The sequence below is a fragment of the Mobula hypostoma genome, chromosome 1, assembly GCF_963921235.1.
Source record: "Mobula hypostoma chromosome 1, sMobHyp1.1, whole genome shotgun sequence".
Classification (NCBI taxonomy): Eukaryota; Metazoa; Chordata; class Chondrichthyes; order Myliobatiformes; family Myliobatidae; genus Mobula; species Mobula hypostoma.
This window is the reverse complement of record NC_086097.1, coordinates 135,160,760-135,180,213: the sequence shown is the minus strand read 5'-3', so window position 1 is coordinate 135,180,213 and position 19,454 is coordinate 135,160,760. Positions and strand designations below refer to the sequence as shown.

The 19,454-nt window shown below is 39.4% G+C and overlaps 1 protein-coding gene across 3 annotated transcripts in view; it reads right to left on the bottom strand.

Annotated features, from left to right (window-relative positions):
- The window catches only part of LOC134350663 (ATPase family AAA domain-containing protein 2-like), an 82,560-nt gene that overhangs the window by 9,373 nt on the left and 53,733 nt on the right, over nt 1-19,454 (bottom strand). For 2 of the 3 annotated variants that reach the window (XM_063056168.1, XM_063056178.1), the window contains 10 exons: nt 18,303-18,477; nt 16,136-16,224; nt 15,337-15,496; nt 14,613-14,703; nt 14,219-14,533; nt 13,082-13,205; nt 10,031-10,217; nt 8,326-8,511; nt 5,751-5,886; nt 4,256-4,452 (listed from right to left, as the gene is read on the bottom strand). In XM_063056168.1, the coding sequence (XP_062912238.1) occupies nt 4,256-4,452; nt 5,751-5,886; nt 8,326-8,511; nt 10,031-10,217; nt 13,082-13,205; nt 14,219-14,533; nt 14,613-14,703; nt 15,337-15,496; nt 16,136-16,224; nt 18,303-18,477 (1,660 nt within the window). The remainder of the gene's footprint in view (nt 1-4,255; nt 4,453-5,750; nt 5,887-8,325; nt 8,512-10,030; nt 10,218-13,081; nt 13,206-14,218; nt 14,534-14,612; nt 14,704-15,336; nt 15,497-16,135; nt 16,225-18,302; nt 18,478-19,454) is intronic. The other variant, XM_063056189.1, reaches the window with a different exon arrangement.

Here is a 19,454-nt window from a genome sequence, read left to right as displayed (position 1 = left end):
ACCCAGTTTGGCGGGGCCGAGGGCTGTTTCCCTAGACGACAGCGAGCCAAGCGACCCTGAGGCTGGCCGGGGGGCTACACTAGTGCCACCGACCTGCACTCAGCCCATAACCTTCCATTCCTTTCCTGTCCATATATCTATCCAATTTAACTTTAAACGACAATAGAACCTGCCTCAACCACTTCTGCTGGAAGCTCATTCCACACAGCTACCACTCTGAGTAGAGAAGTTCCCCCTCATGTTACCTCTAAACTTTTGTCCTCTAATTCTCAACCCATGTCCTCTTATTTGAATCTTCCCCATTCTCAATGGAAAAAGTCTAACCACGTCAACTCTATCAATCCCCCTCATAATTTTAAACACCTCTATCAAGTCCCCCTTCAACCTTCTACACTCCAAAGAATAAAGACCTAACTTGTTCAACCTTTCTCTGTAACTTAGATGAAACCCAGGCAACATTTTAGTAAACCTCCTCTGTACTCTCTCAATTTTATTGGCATCTTTCCTATAATTTGGTGACCGAAACTGTACACAACACTCCAGATTTGGCCCAACCAATGCCTTGTATAAATTCAACATTACATCCCAACTCCTATACTCAATGCTCTGATTAATGAAGGCCAGCAAACCAAAAGCTTTCTTCACCACCCTATCCACATGAGATTCCATCTTCAGGGAACTATGCACCATTCTTCCTAGATCCCTCTGTTCTAAAGCACTCTTTAATGCCCTACCATTTACCATGTATGTCCTATTTTGATTAGTTCTACCAAAATGTAGCACCTCACATTTTTCAGCATTAAACTCCATCTGCCATCTTTCAGCCCACTCTTCTAACTGTCCTAAATCTCTCTGCAAGTTCTGAAAACCTACCTCATCATCCACACCACCTATCTTAGTATCATCTGCATACTTACTAATCCAATTTACCACCCCATTATCCAGATCATTAATGTATATTACAAATAACATTGGACCCAGTACAGATCCCCGAGGCACACCGCTACACACCGTCCTCCAATCTGACACACAGTTATCCACCACTACTCTCTGGCGTCTCCCATCTGGCCACTGCTGAATCCATTTTACTACTTCCATATTAATGTCTAACGATTTAACCTTCTGTGTGGAACCTTGTCAAAGGCCTTACTGAAGTCCGTATAGACAACATCCACTGTTTTACCCTCGTCATCTTTCTTAGTAACCTCTTCAAAAAAATTCAATAAGATCTGTCAAACATGATCTTCCATGCACAAAGCCATGTTGACTGTTCCTAATCAGACCCTGTCCATCCAGATAATTATATATACCATCTCTAAGAATACTTTCCATCAATTTACCCACCACTGACGTCAAACTCACAGGCCAATAATTGCCGGGTTTACTCTTAGAACCCTTTTTAAACAATGGAACCACATGAGCAATACACCAATCCTCCGGCACCATCCTCATTTCTAATGACATTTGAAATATTTCTGTCAGAGCCCCTGCTATTTCTACACTAACTTCCCTCAAAGTCCTAGGGAATATCTTGTCCGAACCTGGAGACTTATCCACTTTTATATTCCTTAAAAGTGCCAGTACTTCCTCTTCTTTAGTTGTCATACTTTCCGTAACTACCCTACTTGTTTCCTTTACCTTACACAATTCAATATCCTTCTCCTTAGTGAATACCGAAGAAATTGTTCAAAATCTCCCCCACCTCTTTTGGCTCCGCACATAGCCGTCCATTCTGATTCTCCAAGGGACCAATTTTATCCCTCATTATCTTTTTGCCACTAACATAACTGTAGAAACCCTTTGGATTTATTTTCACCTTACTTGCCAAAGCAGCCTCGTATCTTCTTTTAGCTTTTCTAATTTCTTTAAGATTCTTTTTACATTCTTTGTATTCCTTGAGTACCTCATTAACTCCAAGCTGCCTATATTTATTGAAGATCCCTCTCTTTTTCTGAACCAAGTTTCTAATATCTCTTGAAAACCATGGCTTTCTCAAACCTTTACTTTCAACCTAACAGGAACATAATGATTCTGAACCATCAAAATTTCACCTTTAAATGACCTCCATTTCTCTGTTACATCCTTCCCATAAAACAAATTGTCCCAATCCACTCCTTCTAAATCCTTTCGCATCTCCTCAAAGTTAGCCTTTCTCCAATCAAAAATCTCAATCCTAGGTCTAGGCCTATCCTTCTCCATAATTACACTGAAACTAATTGTATTGTGATCACTGGACCCGAAGTGCTCCCCAACACAAACCTCTGTCACCTGCCCTGTCTCATTCCCTAACAGGAGATCCAACACTGCCCCTTCTCTAGTTGGTACCTCTACGTATTGCTTCAAAAAATTATCCTGCACACATTTTACAAACTCCAAACCATCCAGCCCTTTTACAGAATGGGCTTCCCAGTCTAAGTGTGGAAAGTTAAAATCTCCCACAATCACAACCTTGTGCTTATTACAAATATCTGCCATCTCCTTACAAATTTGCTCCTCCAGTTCTCGGTCCCCATTAGGTGGTCTATAATACACCCCTATAAGTGTCACAACACCTTTCCTATTCCTCAATTCCACCCAAATAGCCTCCCTAGACGAGTCCACTAATCTATCCTGCCAGAGCACTGCTGTTAAATAATCTCTGACAAGCAATGCAACACCTCCCCCTCTTGCCCCTCCTATTCTATCACACCTGAAACAACGAAATCCTGGAATATTTAGTTGCTAATCACACCCCTCTGCAACCACGTTTCACTAATAGCTACAACATCATATTTCCAGGTATCAGTCTATGCTCTGAGCTCATCCACCTTTCTTACAATGCTCCTAGCATTAAAATAGATGCATTTAAGAAACCCTCCAGCTCCCACTCTGTTTATCCGTAATTGAGCAAACAACTTTGTTACCTTCTTCTTTTTCCGCTACATCAACCTCGCCTCTCCTAGTCTCCTTAATTTGATTCCCTCCCCCCATTCTAGTTTAAAGTCATCTCAGTAGCCCTCGCAAATCTCCCCGCCAGGATATTGGTCCCCCTATGATTCAAGTGCAACCCGTCCCCTTTGTACAGGTCATGCCTGCGCCAATAGTGGTCTTAATGATCCACAAACCTGAATCCTGCCCCTTGCTCCAATCTCTCAGCCACGCATTTACCCTGCATCTCATTGCATTCCTACTCTCACTGTCGCGTAGCACAGGCAGTAATCCCGAGATTACTACCTTTGCGGTCCTTTTTCTCAACTCCCTCCCTAACTCCCGATACTCTTCTTTCAGGACCTCTCCCCCTTTTCTAACCTATGTCATTGGTACCTATATGTACCACGTCCTCTGGCTCCTCTCCCTCCCACTTCAAGATCTCTTGGACGCGATCAGAAACATCACGGACCCTGGCACCAGGGAGGTAAACTACCATCCGGGTCTCCGGACTTCATCCACAGAATCATCTATCTGACTCCCTAACTATTGAGTCTACTATTACTATTGCCCTCCTCTTCCGTTCCCTACCCTTCTTAGCTACAAGGCTGGACTCTGTGCCGGAGGCACGACCAGTGTTGCTTCCTCCAGGTATGCTGTCCCCCCGCAACAGTACTCAAACAGGAGTGCTTATTGTCACGGGGCACAGCCACAGCCACAGGGGCACTCTCTATTACTCCATTCTTCCTATTCCCCCTCTTAACCTTGACCCACTTGTCTGCCTCCCGTGGCTCCGGTGTGATCACCTGCCTGTAACTTCTCCCTATCAACTCTTCACTCTCCCTGATAAGACGAAGGTCATCAAGCTGCAGCTCCAGTTTCCTAACGCGCTGTCTTAGGAGCTGCATGTCGACGCACCTGGCGCAGATGTGGACGTCCGGGAGGCTTGGAGACACTACTACCTCCCACATCCGGCACTGAGAACAACAAGCTGCCCTCACAGTCATACATCCCCCTCTCTTCAAATAACAGTGAAAAAAAAAATGAATAACCAAACCCTCTTCGCCTCGCCTGGTTGCGCCTAAGCCCGTTTAGCCAAAGCCCTTAAGCCTTCACTCTGCTCCTGGCTCACTCTGCAGCCCGCAAACTCCGTTGCCTGCTATACCTTCTTGGAGATACAAAAGGCTCTAGATGAATATTAAAGTTTTAACAGGAATTAGAGCAAAAAAAAACTTCACCCATTTCCGTATTTCCTCAACATTTCATTAGGAGATCATATGGCATTTTGCTCCACTGTAAAATCTAAAACACTCAGGGGGCAACATACGTCACTGAGTTTAATATATACCTCCTCTACATCAACAGGCTTGGTGAATGCTCTAAAGCGTTTATCATTTGCCAGTCTGTGTGTCACATCTCGAAGGAAGAGCCTGAGCTCCCGTAAAGTGACTTCCTCCTCCTCTTCCAGCCGTATAACTTCCTCCTCTGAGAGACGCTGTGGTTCTGGTGGTGGTGCAACCGGAAGGATTTCCAAAGCCTGAAGAACTAGGGTGATTTTAAACTTGATTAACATTCACATCACTGCTGGAGGACAACAGAGCAATCATAAACAGTTTAACAATGAAGCTGGAAGATGGGATAGTAATTTAAGAGTGCAGGAATCAACTAGACTTTTTTTTAAAAAGTGGTAATGGAAATTATTTTTTTTTAGACAAACTGCTTTGTCTTTATATGGGGGTATCCAAGATCATATTAAAACGTACAAGATTCTGAAAAGGAATGATGGGCCCGATGCCATTATATTATCTAGTTGGGAGATGAGGCAGAATTGTGATCTGGGAGAGTTACAATCATAAACCAAGCATTCAGAACTGAGATAAGGAACCTCTTTACACAGGAAGGTTGCAGTTACTAAGTTCTCGACCTCAGAGGGTACGGATATTCAGATCATGAGAATATTCAAAACTGATCAATAAACGAGTGAACATTAAGGGAATTATGGCAATCAGTCAGGTGGGAAAGTGTAACAGACACAGGATCAACTATGACTTTGCTTCTTTGGTAGTACAGGCTTGAGGCCATAGGCAGTACTCTTTCTGCTGTTAAAGTAAAATTCTAGAGCTTGCGAATATGAAACGAAAATGGAATTACACAGCTATCTGTAGAAAGTTAGAGTTAACATTTCTAAAACTAAGCGTTAATCTAAAATGTTGTTTTCTCACAGATGATGTTTTCAACATTTTCCGTTTCCAATTTATGCTGTGAATACAAGTAGTGGATAATTATTATGGTGAACTGTACCTTGGGGTATTTTGCATTCTAGGACAATATCCTCTGCCAAATGAGAACAAGGAGGAATTTGTGGTCCAACAACAGTTAGCTGAAATGCTGCATGCCATATAATCTACAAAACTACAACTCTTAACTTACGGGGCTGAGGACAGGTCACATTTGGGAATGAACAAGAGCAAATCAATTGAAGGACTGTAGGCATTGTAAGTATAAGGGAGTTTATTCTAGAACGTAAAAGGGGAAATTGGAAGGGCAATGTGGGTGCTATGATAAAGAATGTAATGAAAAATAACCATGTCAGGCAGGGGTGATGTGAAAAGGGATATTGGAGAAGATAGATAGCCTGGATGTCCACAGAAGTTTTATATTAGCAGGACTGTCAACCTACCAAAGTGAATCAAGTTTGAAATGATCATGGGTGGCAAGTAACTGATTCTGGAAACTGGAGGAAGTGACTGAAGATACATGGAAGATTATTATCCACTTAAAATTCAACTAAATCAATGGCTTAAAATCCCAATGTGGCAATTTCAAGATTACTTCTAACTTACTGGCTCTCCTCTTGGGTGATGGGGGCTTTGCAGCCTGCTTCAGTATCAGATCTTCAAAAAACTTCTTTCTTTCCTCATAGTTTGGAAGTGGAACATTAAAAACTTCCCCAGAATGGTGAGCAAACAATTCTTTTACCTGAAAAGATAAAAAGGAATTATAATTAAAAAGTAAAAATCTTTAATCATGTTTTAAATGGATAAAACAGGAAGCTGAGGAAATAACAGGGCATTTATTTTATTTTGAGATAGTGCAGAACAGGCCCTTCCAGCTTAGCAAGCCATGCTACCCAGCAAATGCAAGGAGAGTTAATTGGGGTAACTGTTTGTACATGCCAAAAGAAAATGGAAGCTGAAGACAAAATGTTGTCAGCTTGGAATGTGGTGACAGCCTGGAGATTCTGAAGGTGTGCACAACTGTACGTCCCTGAGATTTGATAATGAGAAGGTCTTCTTCCTGACAGACCTTTCCTAAATCATGTGCCTGTGCTGAAGGTTGTAAGAGACGGGATGGGGGGGGGGGGGGGGTTGGAGGGGTGGGTGTTAGTTAGTACCACTAAGGGATGGAAAGTACTGGTTGATAATTATATTATAGTTTTGAAGTCTCTTAAATGGTATAGGATCACTTTCTTTGTGCAAAGGAGAACCGTCTTAGGTCCCGACCAGTGCTAGTGCTAGAATTTGGGAGAAGATGGGGACAAGCATGTCAAAAGGGTTACAGTACGTCAAGTCAGATGTGCAAGAAAGGTTGTCTGAACTGTAGGTCTCCTTCAGCATTGTATAGATCTGCTTATTAAGTGTTATTTTCTGTACTACATCAGTAATCATTTCTCTTTCTGTATTGCTTTGGTGCTGGTTCTAATAGTGTTTTCTTGTGGCCTTCGAACACATGTGCAGTGCCTCCCCCTTTGTTTGCAAATGCATATATAAATTCCCCAAGCTGAACCAGAAAAGAAAAGAACAAATTAAAAAATAATTCTCAATACAGCAACCTACCTATTTAACACTAGCCTAATAACAGGACGATTTAGAGACAAGTGTGTAAAAAGGGCCTGAAGGATTATTGGAGACCTGAGTTACCCCAATCACAAGCTGTTCCATCTGCTACCATACGGGAAACAGTACCATAACATAAAAGCCAGTACCATAACATAAAAGCCAGGACCATAACATAAAAGCCAGGACCAACAGGCTCCAGGACAGCTTCTTCCAGCAGGCCAGACTGAAATTCACTGATACAATTGTATTTTTATGTTATATTGACTGTCCTGTTGAACATACTATTTACAAATTACTATAAATTGAACATTTAGGCAGAGATGCAACATAAAGATTTTTACTCCTCACGTATGTGAAGGGTGTAAGTAATAAAGTCAATTCAATTCACCAATACGTCTTTAGACTGTGGGAGGAAACCCACACAGTCACAGGGAGAATATGCAAGCTGATCTTAAAGAGTAATTATTTATTAACAGCCCCTACATATACATTTGTAACAATTTAATCACACCCTTTTCACCTTGCCTTTCTTGTCTTTACAAATTGTACTGAGTAATTCTACTCAAAACTGCTGGGACACTCAAAGCAAAGTAGAAAGCAATCATCATGAAAGTATTCTACAAGTGCATCTGTTCAAAGGCTAAGGATAGCTGGAAATTCCTTGAGTTTCTTTTCTCAAGGAGAAACTGGATACTAGAGATGAAAGTTGAAGCCCCATTCCAAAAAAAAAATCAATCCACAGTGGATTCCGGTTAATTGCAGCAGCCGCTTATTTGGGACAATGCTGAAAGAACAAAAACAAATCTAGAAAATAGCCAGGATTTTCTTCCTTTACTGGGGACACTATGGTCACTTAATTAGGGCAGGAGATTGTTACCAAACAGTTTCTAACTAGTACCAGATGTGTACACTTGTATGGCAGTTAAATACTGCACCATGCTTAGAGTGAAAAGTTTTTAGATAGTGTCAGCTGCATGTGTTTGTGTTCAAAAAGCAATGATTTTTGTCACTGACAGCTGGTGAGAAATAAGCAGCAAGACGATTCAGAACTGTTTTGCTCAGAGGCTTCAACCATTCAGACTTGCAGATGCCAGAAACAAGCAGAAGTGAAAATAAAAACAACTGCTACTTCAGGTCAGGAACTACGAAGAATTAAGGTATGTTATAATGAAAATGAAGGATGCAACTGTCAACAGTATTGCACAAAGTCCGTCCTTTATGTACACTAGGTGTCTGTAATTATTTTGTGCATTTACGGTCAAAAGAACACGGCAGTATACATTGAATTCCTCCACTGATAACTATTAGGAACTTACACAGTTTTATAGTACTGTTGTAGTATTGATAATGTTCTAATTTGTTCCGAATTTTATTTAATTACATAATTTGTTACTCACCTCAACAGTAATTTGTCTTTTTTTAATATATATACCTTTCTAAATTATTTCCATTAAAGTTCAGCTAATTAAGCCAAAATGTAGTGGTTCTGATGTGCCCCAATTGATGGGAATCCACTGTACATCAAACTAGTAATTAAACAATGAAAAGTGAATAGGATTTACATTAAATGAAAATTTACCTCTTCCGCCAGCACATTATGTGGAACATCACATGTTGCCAGTAGCAGGATTGGGGTAAATGAGGGTATATCTTGAAGTAATGAAATGAACGTAGCTTTTAAGGTGTCTCCAACCGATTCCCACCATTGATCAATGTGAGGGATATATAATATACTTGGGGCTGTCTTTCGAGCTTCTCGAAACAACTACATGGATCAAGATAATTGTGTAAAATTAAAGTGCTATCCTAGATCCAAAATTATATTAGTAGCAAGTCAAACTGACATCTGCTCATAACCTATCAGAATCTGACATCCCAACTGTACCTCCAATCAGATGCAAGGATTTTATCAACAGTTCCATATTTGGATTATTAAGGTATAAACACATTACTGGAGTTTTACTTTATAAAGTGAATATCCAGGACAAGATTCCACTTATTGAATCTGATCTGATATTATTCCTACTGAGGTTTGCAGTTCACAACAGCTTTGCTGAATGGCGGGGAAACTAACTTGCTCTTTTTTATTCATATTTCTAGAACATTAAAAAGCAGGACGAGACCATCCTTAATCAACTATTTAAAAAGTTCTTGATAAGCATTCAAGCAAAATAAACCAGTCAGCAGCAATTTTCATAATAAACCAGTCAGCCGCAAAATTTTTGTTTTTGAGAAACAGACATTGAGAGATTTAAATTTAAAGCTCTGGTAGATCCCTTAAAGGGAGGGGGTGTCAGTGGAGAACATCACGATATTAAATATGATTAGCTGCTCTGGAATGCAAATATGAAACGTGTCTACAACCAGACATCAGCTAAGCCTGCAATTTGTCCTGGTGTTTTGAGGGCATATAATATGAGATTCCACAGCTAGAGTAGAAGAGGCCAGCCAAAACTACCATTTGCTGTTAGGAAAAAAGGCTAATTGAACATGTAGTTTCTCTGCACAGAAATTACAATGAATATTTGGGGATGAGGTACATTCAATGTGACATTTATGTGATGTGGAGATTTGTTCTTATGTGGGGATTGGAAAGCACCCATCTTTTATTTTTTTAATATTACACTGCAGGGAAGGTAAATGAAGCAGATGCCTCAAATGCAATTCATGTCTGGACACAAGTTGGGTTTCAAAAGCACAATTTCATACAAATTCTTTAACTCCTTTCATTTCCTTCCCTCAGCCCTCCCAAATTGAAGTAAACCAAAACAAATTACAATTTAAATGTTTAGACAAGACAAACAAAAGGATGGAGACATGCACTTTAGAATATTTAACTTCACTTATTTCTATGATATTTAAATGATCTTAATATAATTGATTTGCTTTCAGGATCATTCAGCATCTAACTGGCAAAAATATTGTTTGTTTTCATAGCAAGCTAGATCATTGCAACAAACTGTGTGGCAGAGTAAAGCTAGTGTATGGGAATGCTGGAAGTTGTGTAAAGATTTTCAAATATGAAAGATCAAAAATAGTTGTCCCTAAAAAAGCCACGATGGGAAAACATCCGATGGCAGATCAATTGACAAAAAAAAATCAAGTTGATTGCCTGCAAGAGTGACATTATAAACTTATTTCAAATAATACTAATTTGAATTTGTAAGTTTAATTTATTATCACTTCATTGGAAGCATACAATCAAACTAAGATGTGTAACTTGATCAATACAAGGCATTTCTACCAAAATACATTTCCAGATCATAAACTACACATAATCTTACCATTGCACAGGTTTCTTCAGGTGATGTGGTACTAATGCCATACAACACTGGAAGATCTAGTGTATGCACAGCATATTTTTCCAATCTGTGAATCAGGGCAGGAGCAAGATGAGAACTCTGACCTGAACCTTGTAGCCCAGCCAGCAGCAGTCGTGGTCTGTATGAGGTTGGTTGATGATAAGCACACCTAATGAAAGGCCAGGTATTCATAATTTTTCCCCCAAAAAGCAGCAGTAAACATATGCTTAAGGTACTTATAGCAATACTTTAGCAAGACAAACACTTTTCTTTTAAATTTAAAACAAAAGCCTGCATTTTTTTTTAAATGTTAGGAAGAAATTTAAGCATAATGCAAAACACAGAAGTAACAGCAATACTGATGCAGGATCTTATGTTAACATTTCCTCAGAGCACTGCTAACTAATGAGGAGCAAGTCCAAAAAGCCACAGTACTCCATTGTTAAGTAATTTAACATTTAAATGAACTTATGTTTGTCACATTAGTTATGTACTGTGCTGCTGCAAAAGCCTTATTTTCATGGCATTTATATACTATCTATATTGTTGTCGATGCCTACGACAACAATAATCGAGTGTCTTGGATCACAAAGACATAATTTGACATTTTACTGAGGCATTTTAGGTATGTAATGTATAATTATCTGGTAAAGTGGGATAACAAAAGGAGGATATTGTCAGATACTTTCTCCATTTTTGTTTTAAAAAAGCTATCCATTAAAAAAGCTATCCATAAAAAAAGTCTACAGTTACATCCTCCTGATGCAGCATCTTCATTGAATGGTACAATTGTAGTATGACAGAAGCACTTTGCTTGCTAAAAAAAAATGAACTACATAATACATTCAAGTTACTGAGATATTGTAAAGGGCTTCATAAAAAATGAGTTACTTTTAGTTGAAGGGTGATGGGATAGAAGTACACATAATTATGAAAGACAAAGATAAGGTGGATAGTCAAAAGCTTTTAACCAATGATAGGGGTATCAAAAATAAGGGGGCACAAGTTTAAAATGAGAGGAAAGAGATTTCAAGAGGATCTGAGGAGAAAATATATACACATACATATACAGTGGCAGAGTATCCAGAACACTGCCAGAAGCAGTGATGTAATCAGATACAATTGCTACATTTAAGGCACATTTAGATAGATACTTAAATATGCAAGACGTAAATGTTCCCAATGGAAGCAAATAGAATTAGTTTAGATCAGCACAAAAGTATGTTGAAAGGTTCGTTTTAGTCAACTTTAGAAAGGTAGGCATTTGCTTTACAGGAAACTTGTACACAAAATAGTACAACAAATGCTAAATAGGTAATTACAGAATAAATCCATTCCTACTGATCTTGGGATAAATGCTGGACAGAACACCAAAAGAACTACACCTGCACCACCCCATCCCCACCCGAACCAGCACTCTTTCTCTGCTACCTGTCCCACACCCCTCCTGCAGCGCTCCACCCTTGCCATTCCCAACGTCCTTTTCTCCCAACAGATTTACAAACTCATTCTCCCTTACACGTCAACAAATACAGTATCTTGCAAAGGCCTTAGACACCAAAGCTACATGTGCCTAAGACCTTTGTGTGATACTGTACCCAAGCAAAAATGTTTAACACTGCTTCTGTAAGAGAATTTCTAAAATACTGTACTGAGCTCTGAAATGATAAAAATAGACATGAAAATTTATAAAGTTGACTTTCACTAATCTGGCTACCTATAATCCGATTCCTTCGATAATCCAGCACTGAGTTTTCCGTGCAACTGTAATTTCAAATTTCCTGGGCCACTGTACCAATCTGCTGCGCATTGTTTTGGTTGCGCTGGATCTGTTCATGTGTTGGCGCGCTCTTATAAGTACAGACAGGCGATTCCTGCTTGTTTTCCTGCATTTACTAATATCATTTGTGTGAGGCATGGCCACCCGGCACCCGCCCATCTCACCCGCCAGCGGCGGGGGAGCTGGCGCGCGCTGGTGCGATCCGCCTTCTCACACGCCTGCCAGCAGTCGCACACTGCTCTCTGGTGTTGCCCAGCCGGCGCTCCGTTCTCTTCTGCCTATGACCTCAGATCAGACGTGGCTGAATTTAAGCATATTACTAAGCAGAGGAAAAGAAACTAATGAGGATTCCCTCCGTAACTGTGAGTGAAGAGGGAAGAGCACAGCGCTGAATCCCCAGCCGCCTGGCGGTCACGTGAAATGTGGCGTATAGAAGACCTCCTTTCTCCGACTTCTGCTTCCGCTCACCCAGATGTGCTGCCACCAACAGTTTTTGAAGAAACTGTTGTTCCAGTTTCAGCAGTTCCTGATGCTTCACTCATTTTTCAAGATGAAGATGTTGGTGATCCCAACAACCCCACACTTGCAGACATGCAACTTTGCCTGAAGGTATATTAAACATCTCACTTTAGAAGCAAAAGTGCTCAACTGTTCTGTATAATTCCTGTACATTTACCCATACGCTTTATTTAATCTGTGCCTGTACAGTATATTACTTTATTAAAATTTCACTTGCTACTCATTTAATATTTCTGTTTCATTATTATCTAACTTGTACTGATTTTCATGATATTTTAAAGGTATGATGAGGCGGTTAGCTATTGCTTAACGTCATCCTTCTGTAATTTGGCATTTTCATTAATCTGGCACTCAAGTCCCAATGGTGCCGGATTATAGAAGATTGACCTGAACTGGGAAAAAAAGCCCACAAAAAGCACACTTACATGCTTCATTTAAGACAAAATGCAAAAATCCAAAGTTTACTATTAAAACATCATTACAGCTTTAAATGAGGAAACTACTACTTGTACGGGTCTCACTTTCTAATACCCAAGTATTACTAAAACTAGCGGGAAAGGGTAGCCTCCTCCAATGATAACAATAAACACGTTTGAACCAACCCCGGGTGGATTTCCCAATTTGGAATTAGATATTGTATCCAGGAACGTCCGAAAACCCATTTCGAAACATCTATTATTTGCACATTGAACTCCTATAAGCATACAGTTATGGAATAAAGAAAATGTTCCTACCTGCTATAACTGAGGAAAGATTCACTATTTTCCTGCTCACATATTTGATGTGGTCCATTTTCAAAAACAGATGGACTTTCATCATCACTGTAGATACCATCATTAAGTATATGGCTTATTCCATCTGTTTCAGGAGAATCAAAACAATTAACAATAGATAATTACTTTACATTATCCTCAGAACCAATAACATGAAATAGATTTATTGTAGAAACACATCCCTTAGCACTTCACCATTTTATTAGGTAAAATTTAAATTTGGAACATTGGGTCAGAAAATCAAAAACTTAGCAAAAGAGAAAGGTGGACCTGAAAGAAAAGAACTCCAAATTTTGGGGCCAAGAAGTCAAATGTAATGGTGTCAACAGTGAAACAAAAGAAAGTAGAGATATACAAACCACCAGCAAATTCCTCACTTCAGAAAAAAGTAGTAAACCATGGAACAGTTTGTTTCTGGGAGAAAACAAATAGAGAAGTGTCTGCAGAATCCTAGCTTCTCCCCAACACAGATGATTAGAGAGAGGAGTACCTTGACATTCTGAACCTCAGGCCTAACTGCGATTAAGGTCAACTAAAACTACCTACATGTAACTACAGTCAAGCCACATGAATTTGAATTACTACAGACCCAATGCTAAAATGATGCAGGAAGACAACCCCGAGGCTAAATCAAGGGCAAATCATAGGAGATGAGAGTGAGTGCATAATTCCAAAAGTTCCTCTGCAGTACTTGCTGTCAGGTGCCAAAAATGCAGAACACAATGATTAAAAACAATACAGGGCAATACTGGCACATGAGCACTGCATAGATACAACCTTAGTGGTGTCAGATCTGTTATCTTCTTGGATTTATTTAATGAATGTTTAAATGCATGATTAACACATTTAAAACAAATCAGTTTATTTCAGTCAGAACTCCACACTTCAGTTCCCTCCACTAGGAGATTATATAGAACATACAATGCGATGAAACAATGAGGGGAGCAACACGTACTTGAAGGTGACCTAGAAAAGTTAAGAAAGGCTGAAAGGAATACAAGGATATGATTCTACAGAAAAATGGGAGTTTTTTGGTACCCAAGCATCAGTATGGATCTATTATTTATGCACTGTATATTGCACGTTTTAAATTCTTACCACTCTCGCCATTCTCTTTAAAGTCTTGTTCTGCATGTGGGAAAATCTTTTTCAACACATCTAGAATTCTACACAAAGTGTTATCCAGGAGTGGCCTGACAACAAATGTTAGTGCCCTTGCAGGAGTACCCATCACCCGCTGAGAAGTGGGCGTCATATTTTGCATGGCCTTCACAAAATCTCGTGCTGTGATGTTAATGGAAGATACATCTAGGAGCAATTTCTCAGTGGTGACGTAAATCTGGGGGTACCGACGACGCAAGGCACACAATGCTGCTTCAGCACAGACAGATTTAATATCAGCACCACAATAACCTGCAACAGAGAACAGATTAGTTAATACTTGTGAGGCATCATAATTTAAGTAGGCACACATACAAAAAAAGATGCTCACCTACACACTTCTCCGCTAGTTCCTGGAGAAATGCATCTGATGGTTTTGGGTTCCAGTCCCTGGTATGGACTTTCAAAATCTCTTTTCGGGCCTTTGGGCAAATTGGAAGACAGTTTAAACAAAAATGAATACATTCAAGTATTGGTGGAAATTTCTCACTTTTTTTTTCCAAATAAGTGAAACTTGATGATATGCTTCAACAAATAGCAAGTTTTTATTTTCTGCAAGATTAATATGGTATTTTTGATTTTGTACCCTGGATTACAGTAGGTTAAGAAAAACAGGAATTTTATAACATGAACAAAGCTGCAAGAAGTTATATTTGTACACTGACATTTGAGGCTGAACAGATATTATTCATATGCAATGTTTTCATCTCTTGCCCGTTAACTACCACCTCCAACGATCAGTTTCTTATTAGAGAACATGCAAAACAAAACTTGATTTTACCCCAAGCAAACAGAATCAGGACCCCAATGAAATGCTGCTCCAAGGTGAAGTATGGAATACACAGATTAACTACTGTCATCAGCTGTAACACCAAACCAGCCAAAGAACACCATTAATCAAGGTCTACAGATTGGGCCAGCACCAGGATTCTACATCAGATGCCAAATGGCACAAATTACAGAACACCTTGCAGAATAATCAGATCACACATAATCTTTTCCTTTGAGGAACAAAAGGAACTTCTTCAAATTATGCATTATTCAAGACAACTTACATCTTTGTCTGGGAGGCCAAAGAGAAATTCCCTATCAAATCGTCCAGGTCTTCTTAAGGCAGGATCAATGGAATCCAGTCTGTTCGTTGCCCCAATCACCACAATCTCACCTCTGCTATCCAGCCCATCCATCAATGCCAGCAAGGTAGAAACTATGGAACTAGAGAAAAGCTTATTAAAATATCGCCACACCAGTCCAACTATTTATAAACATGTGACAACTGAAGTCCAGACTTGCACTTGGAAGTTCACTTGAAGTTTAAAAGTTAAAATCATAAAAATTGCGGGTCCCCCCCCCCACTGAAGACCCAAGTGTGCCCAACTAGAAAATACCTTAAATTATTTTCAAAATGAACAGTGTGCATCTCACAACACTGCACATTTTTTCATAAGTATGAGGCTCACTCTCTCAACCACAAGAAAAATGATGCATCAAAAACAGGAACTCTCCTGAAAAATTAAACTATTAACAAGTGAACAAACAGTATTGGAACAGGCCATTTGCTTCCTTGATCCAGCTCTGTCGTTCAATCATAGCTATTCTTCTAACACTACTCCACCTTCCTACTCTATCCTCATGTTAAGTATTGCCCCTAAATCTTCCACAGCCCTGCATATATAGTATACCAAGCAACCAGAAATCAACGTTTTTGGACTATTCTCCTGCTGCATTACCGACATTCCATCTGTTTGGTAAACATGAGAAGACTCATCTCTAAAACACGTAACATAGGTAAGATTTATCGGATCCCCAGACTAACTATTACACCTTTTTTTTTTAAATTCTTCATACACTTACCTATGTATCTGATCCTGTCTGCTAGAACGAACAGGAGCCAAGCCATCTATTTCATCGAAGAAAATAATTGAAGGGCGCATAAGATAGGCCTGCAAAATAAAAAAATTGGTTTGAATGTTCTCAACACTTGCAAATAAAAATGAGATTCTAGCTCAGCTGTTTTTACTTGAGTGTTTTTTTTAATATATAAAAGAAACCAAAAGAATGCCAACAATTACAAAAGTGTTGGAAATGGGATTTTTCATTTCCAGACCTAACATTCTAGATATGAATTGTTTTTAATTAGCCAATAGAAGTATATATTTGCTTGGTACAGAAAATAAGGAATTTAGCCACAGTGATATTTCAGATAAAATCTTACAATATATAGGAAATGTGAAGGAATAAATTTGGGAGCTAAAGCAGAGAATGATAATGCTCAAGTACTAAACTACTGTGTTGAAAAGATATTATGTTAAATTATACAATTCCCAGAAAGTGAGTGCAGACAAACAAGATCATAAAAGGTTAATCAGTATTTTGTGTTTGAACACAAGACTCCACAATGCAATAATTATGCACTTATTCACCTACGAGATTTGCCTCACTGGCAAGGACCGATAACCCATTCCTAACTGATCTCTTAAACTATAGAGAGGCACTATTGTAGGTTATTTGTCATAAAATTGCCTGCTTTGATGAATATGAATGAATTATATGGGCTTTCTTGGATATCTGGGAGTTTCATGGCTATCAATATTTAACTTATTGGATTTACATGTCCAGTAGTATTACAACATAAATAAAAGCACATTCACCACTGTGTCTGTGTGCATTCAACAAGTTAATACAGTCGCCCCCCAACCCCGCGGATACCAAAAAACGCGGATGTTCAAGTCCCTTATTTAACCTGTCTCGGTGCGGGTGGACTTTGGGGCCCAGGCCAGCACAGAACCCGCCGCCCGCAGTGTTTTTGTTCTGTTGACTTCTAATACCTAATACAATGTAAATGCCATGTAAATAGTTGTTATACTGTATTGTTTAGGGAATAATGACAAGAACAAAGTCTGTACATGTTCAGTACAGACACAACCATCATAGCTCTTCTGGGAACGCCAATGCCGCCTCGGCATCAGCCGATCCCGATTCTCCCGTGATCTTAAGTTCTTGAGGCTGTAGCGCTTTACATAGCCAGCCAGTCATTCCTAGCACTAACACTTCCACAAATTTCAGCTTCTTTCTGCTTTATTGTGCGAATGCTCGATTCGTTCTTACCGACTTTACGGCCCACTTTGGAATGCGACATGTCACTTTTCAAAAGATCTAATATTTCTAATTTCTCAGCAAGAAAGAGCACTTTACGCTCCCTCTTAGCCTTTGATGAATTGCTTTTTAGGAGCCATTTTTTCACACAAAGTAGCGAACAAACAAACGAGACACGAGGCGAACAATGCTCGAACAACAAGTGCTGGAGAGAGAACTTCCAGGTTTTCCCGATTCGCAGTTGGTTGAATTCACGGATGCGGAACTAGCGGATAAGGAGGGCCGACTGTAGTCGACATTTTACTCGACATCACATTCCTGCTTAATTCCCTTACTTTCCAAAAGCCTAGTGGTCTTCGACTTGTCACCGATCCACCACAGCTCTCTTCTGTACACCATTCTAAAGATTGATTCCTCCTCTCAGTGGAGTAATTTCTCATATCTTGAATGACCAACCCCCTTATTTTAAAGTAGTGAGATCCATCCCTCAAAACCCTCATTTTTAGCCATTAAAGATCTTAGGCAAGGGTTACGATTGAGTGAACAGGAAATAGGCAAGCCACCATACTCAGCTTTCAGGATGACAGATAACAACACCTATTTAAAACATAAGGTCCAATACTACAAACATGAGAAAATCTGCAAGTGCTGGAAATCCAAAGCAATACGCACAAAATGCCGGAGGAACTCAGCAAGCTAGACAGCATCTATGGAAAATACTAATACTAGCTCACAACACATCCTTAATGCAAAACTTGCACTTCTGCACTATGGGACTATTTGCATTTGCATTGGACAAGTGTTATCATCATACGCATGACTTTAAAGGTAGTATAAACAGTCTCCTTGTTCATTGTTTGAAGAGGTAGTTAGCAGCTCAAAGAAATTAGGCCTTTTGTACACCTTATTTGAAAGTTGTAATTACCTGATCAAAAAGTAATCGAAGTTGTCGTTCAGATTCCCCTACCCACTTGCTGAGGCAGTCAGCACCCTTTCGCATGAAGAAGGACACTCGCCGATCTCCCTGACTGCACTCATTAGCCAAGGCTCTGGCAACAAGGGTTTTCCCTGTCCCAGGAGGACCATAGAATAAGCAGCCTCTAAAAGGAGAAGCAGAGTACTTTTACATTTTACTTTTTGTGAAGGAAAATATTTCAAAGCAACCATCAGTTCTGTTCTGGTACAAATAAAATATGACTCAAGCTAACCACACAGACCACTGGAAGGAGGCTATGAAAAACTTAAAAACATTTACCACAGATATTTTTGAAAATTTTGTGTGACTATTTTGCTGGCTATTCATGATATCCACACATGCCTTTACACCCAAATATTCATTAATGTACAATTCTGACCAAAAGCACAAAACATATTCCAAACAGACTGAAAAGAAACAAACCAAAAGCTATTTAATTGTACTTAAAAGGATTTACTTCTGCCTCACCAACAAAACCAGTACTTGTACAACAAACTTGAGCCATCTAAAATTGACCTATCCAAATTCTTATACCTACAAGAAACACAACATTCAGCCCAGAGTCTACACCAGCTCCCAAGGAGACAAACCTATTACCCCTTTTCTCATTTGCAGCTTCCTCTTTTCTATCTCACATATGTCATGAATATTTTTCACTTCTTTTTGCCATTTACCTATGTAACAGGTAATTTACAGTTGTGAATTAACAATCTTTGGAAAGTGGGTAGAAATGCAGAACTGTTGGAGAAAACCCAATCACAGAGGTAACTCCACACAACACCCAAGGTCAGAATAAAACCAGGTTTGAGACAGCAACAGTAACTGCTAGGATACCATGTAAGCCACTAAGTCCATTCACCTACTACCACAGTCTTCACTGACCTACACTGGCAACCCGATCTCAGTTACACCAAACTATAAATTCCTCCCTGGCCAACAACTCATTTGCTCTCCAATTCAACAATCCTAGGAAGTGTCTCAGTTCTCTCAATTCTCACATTTTGCACCTCTGAATTTGTTATTTTATTGGCAGCTGTATCTTCACTCTAACCTCTAAGCACTGGAGTCCTTTAAAAGGCTGATTACAACAATGCATTGTCA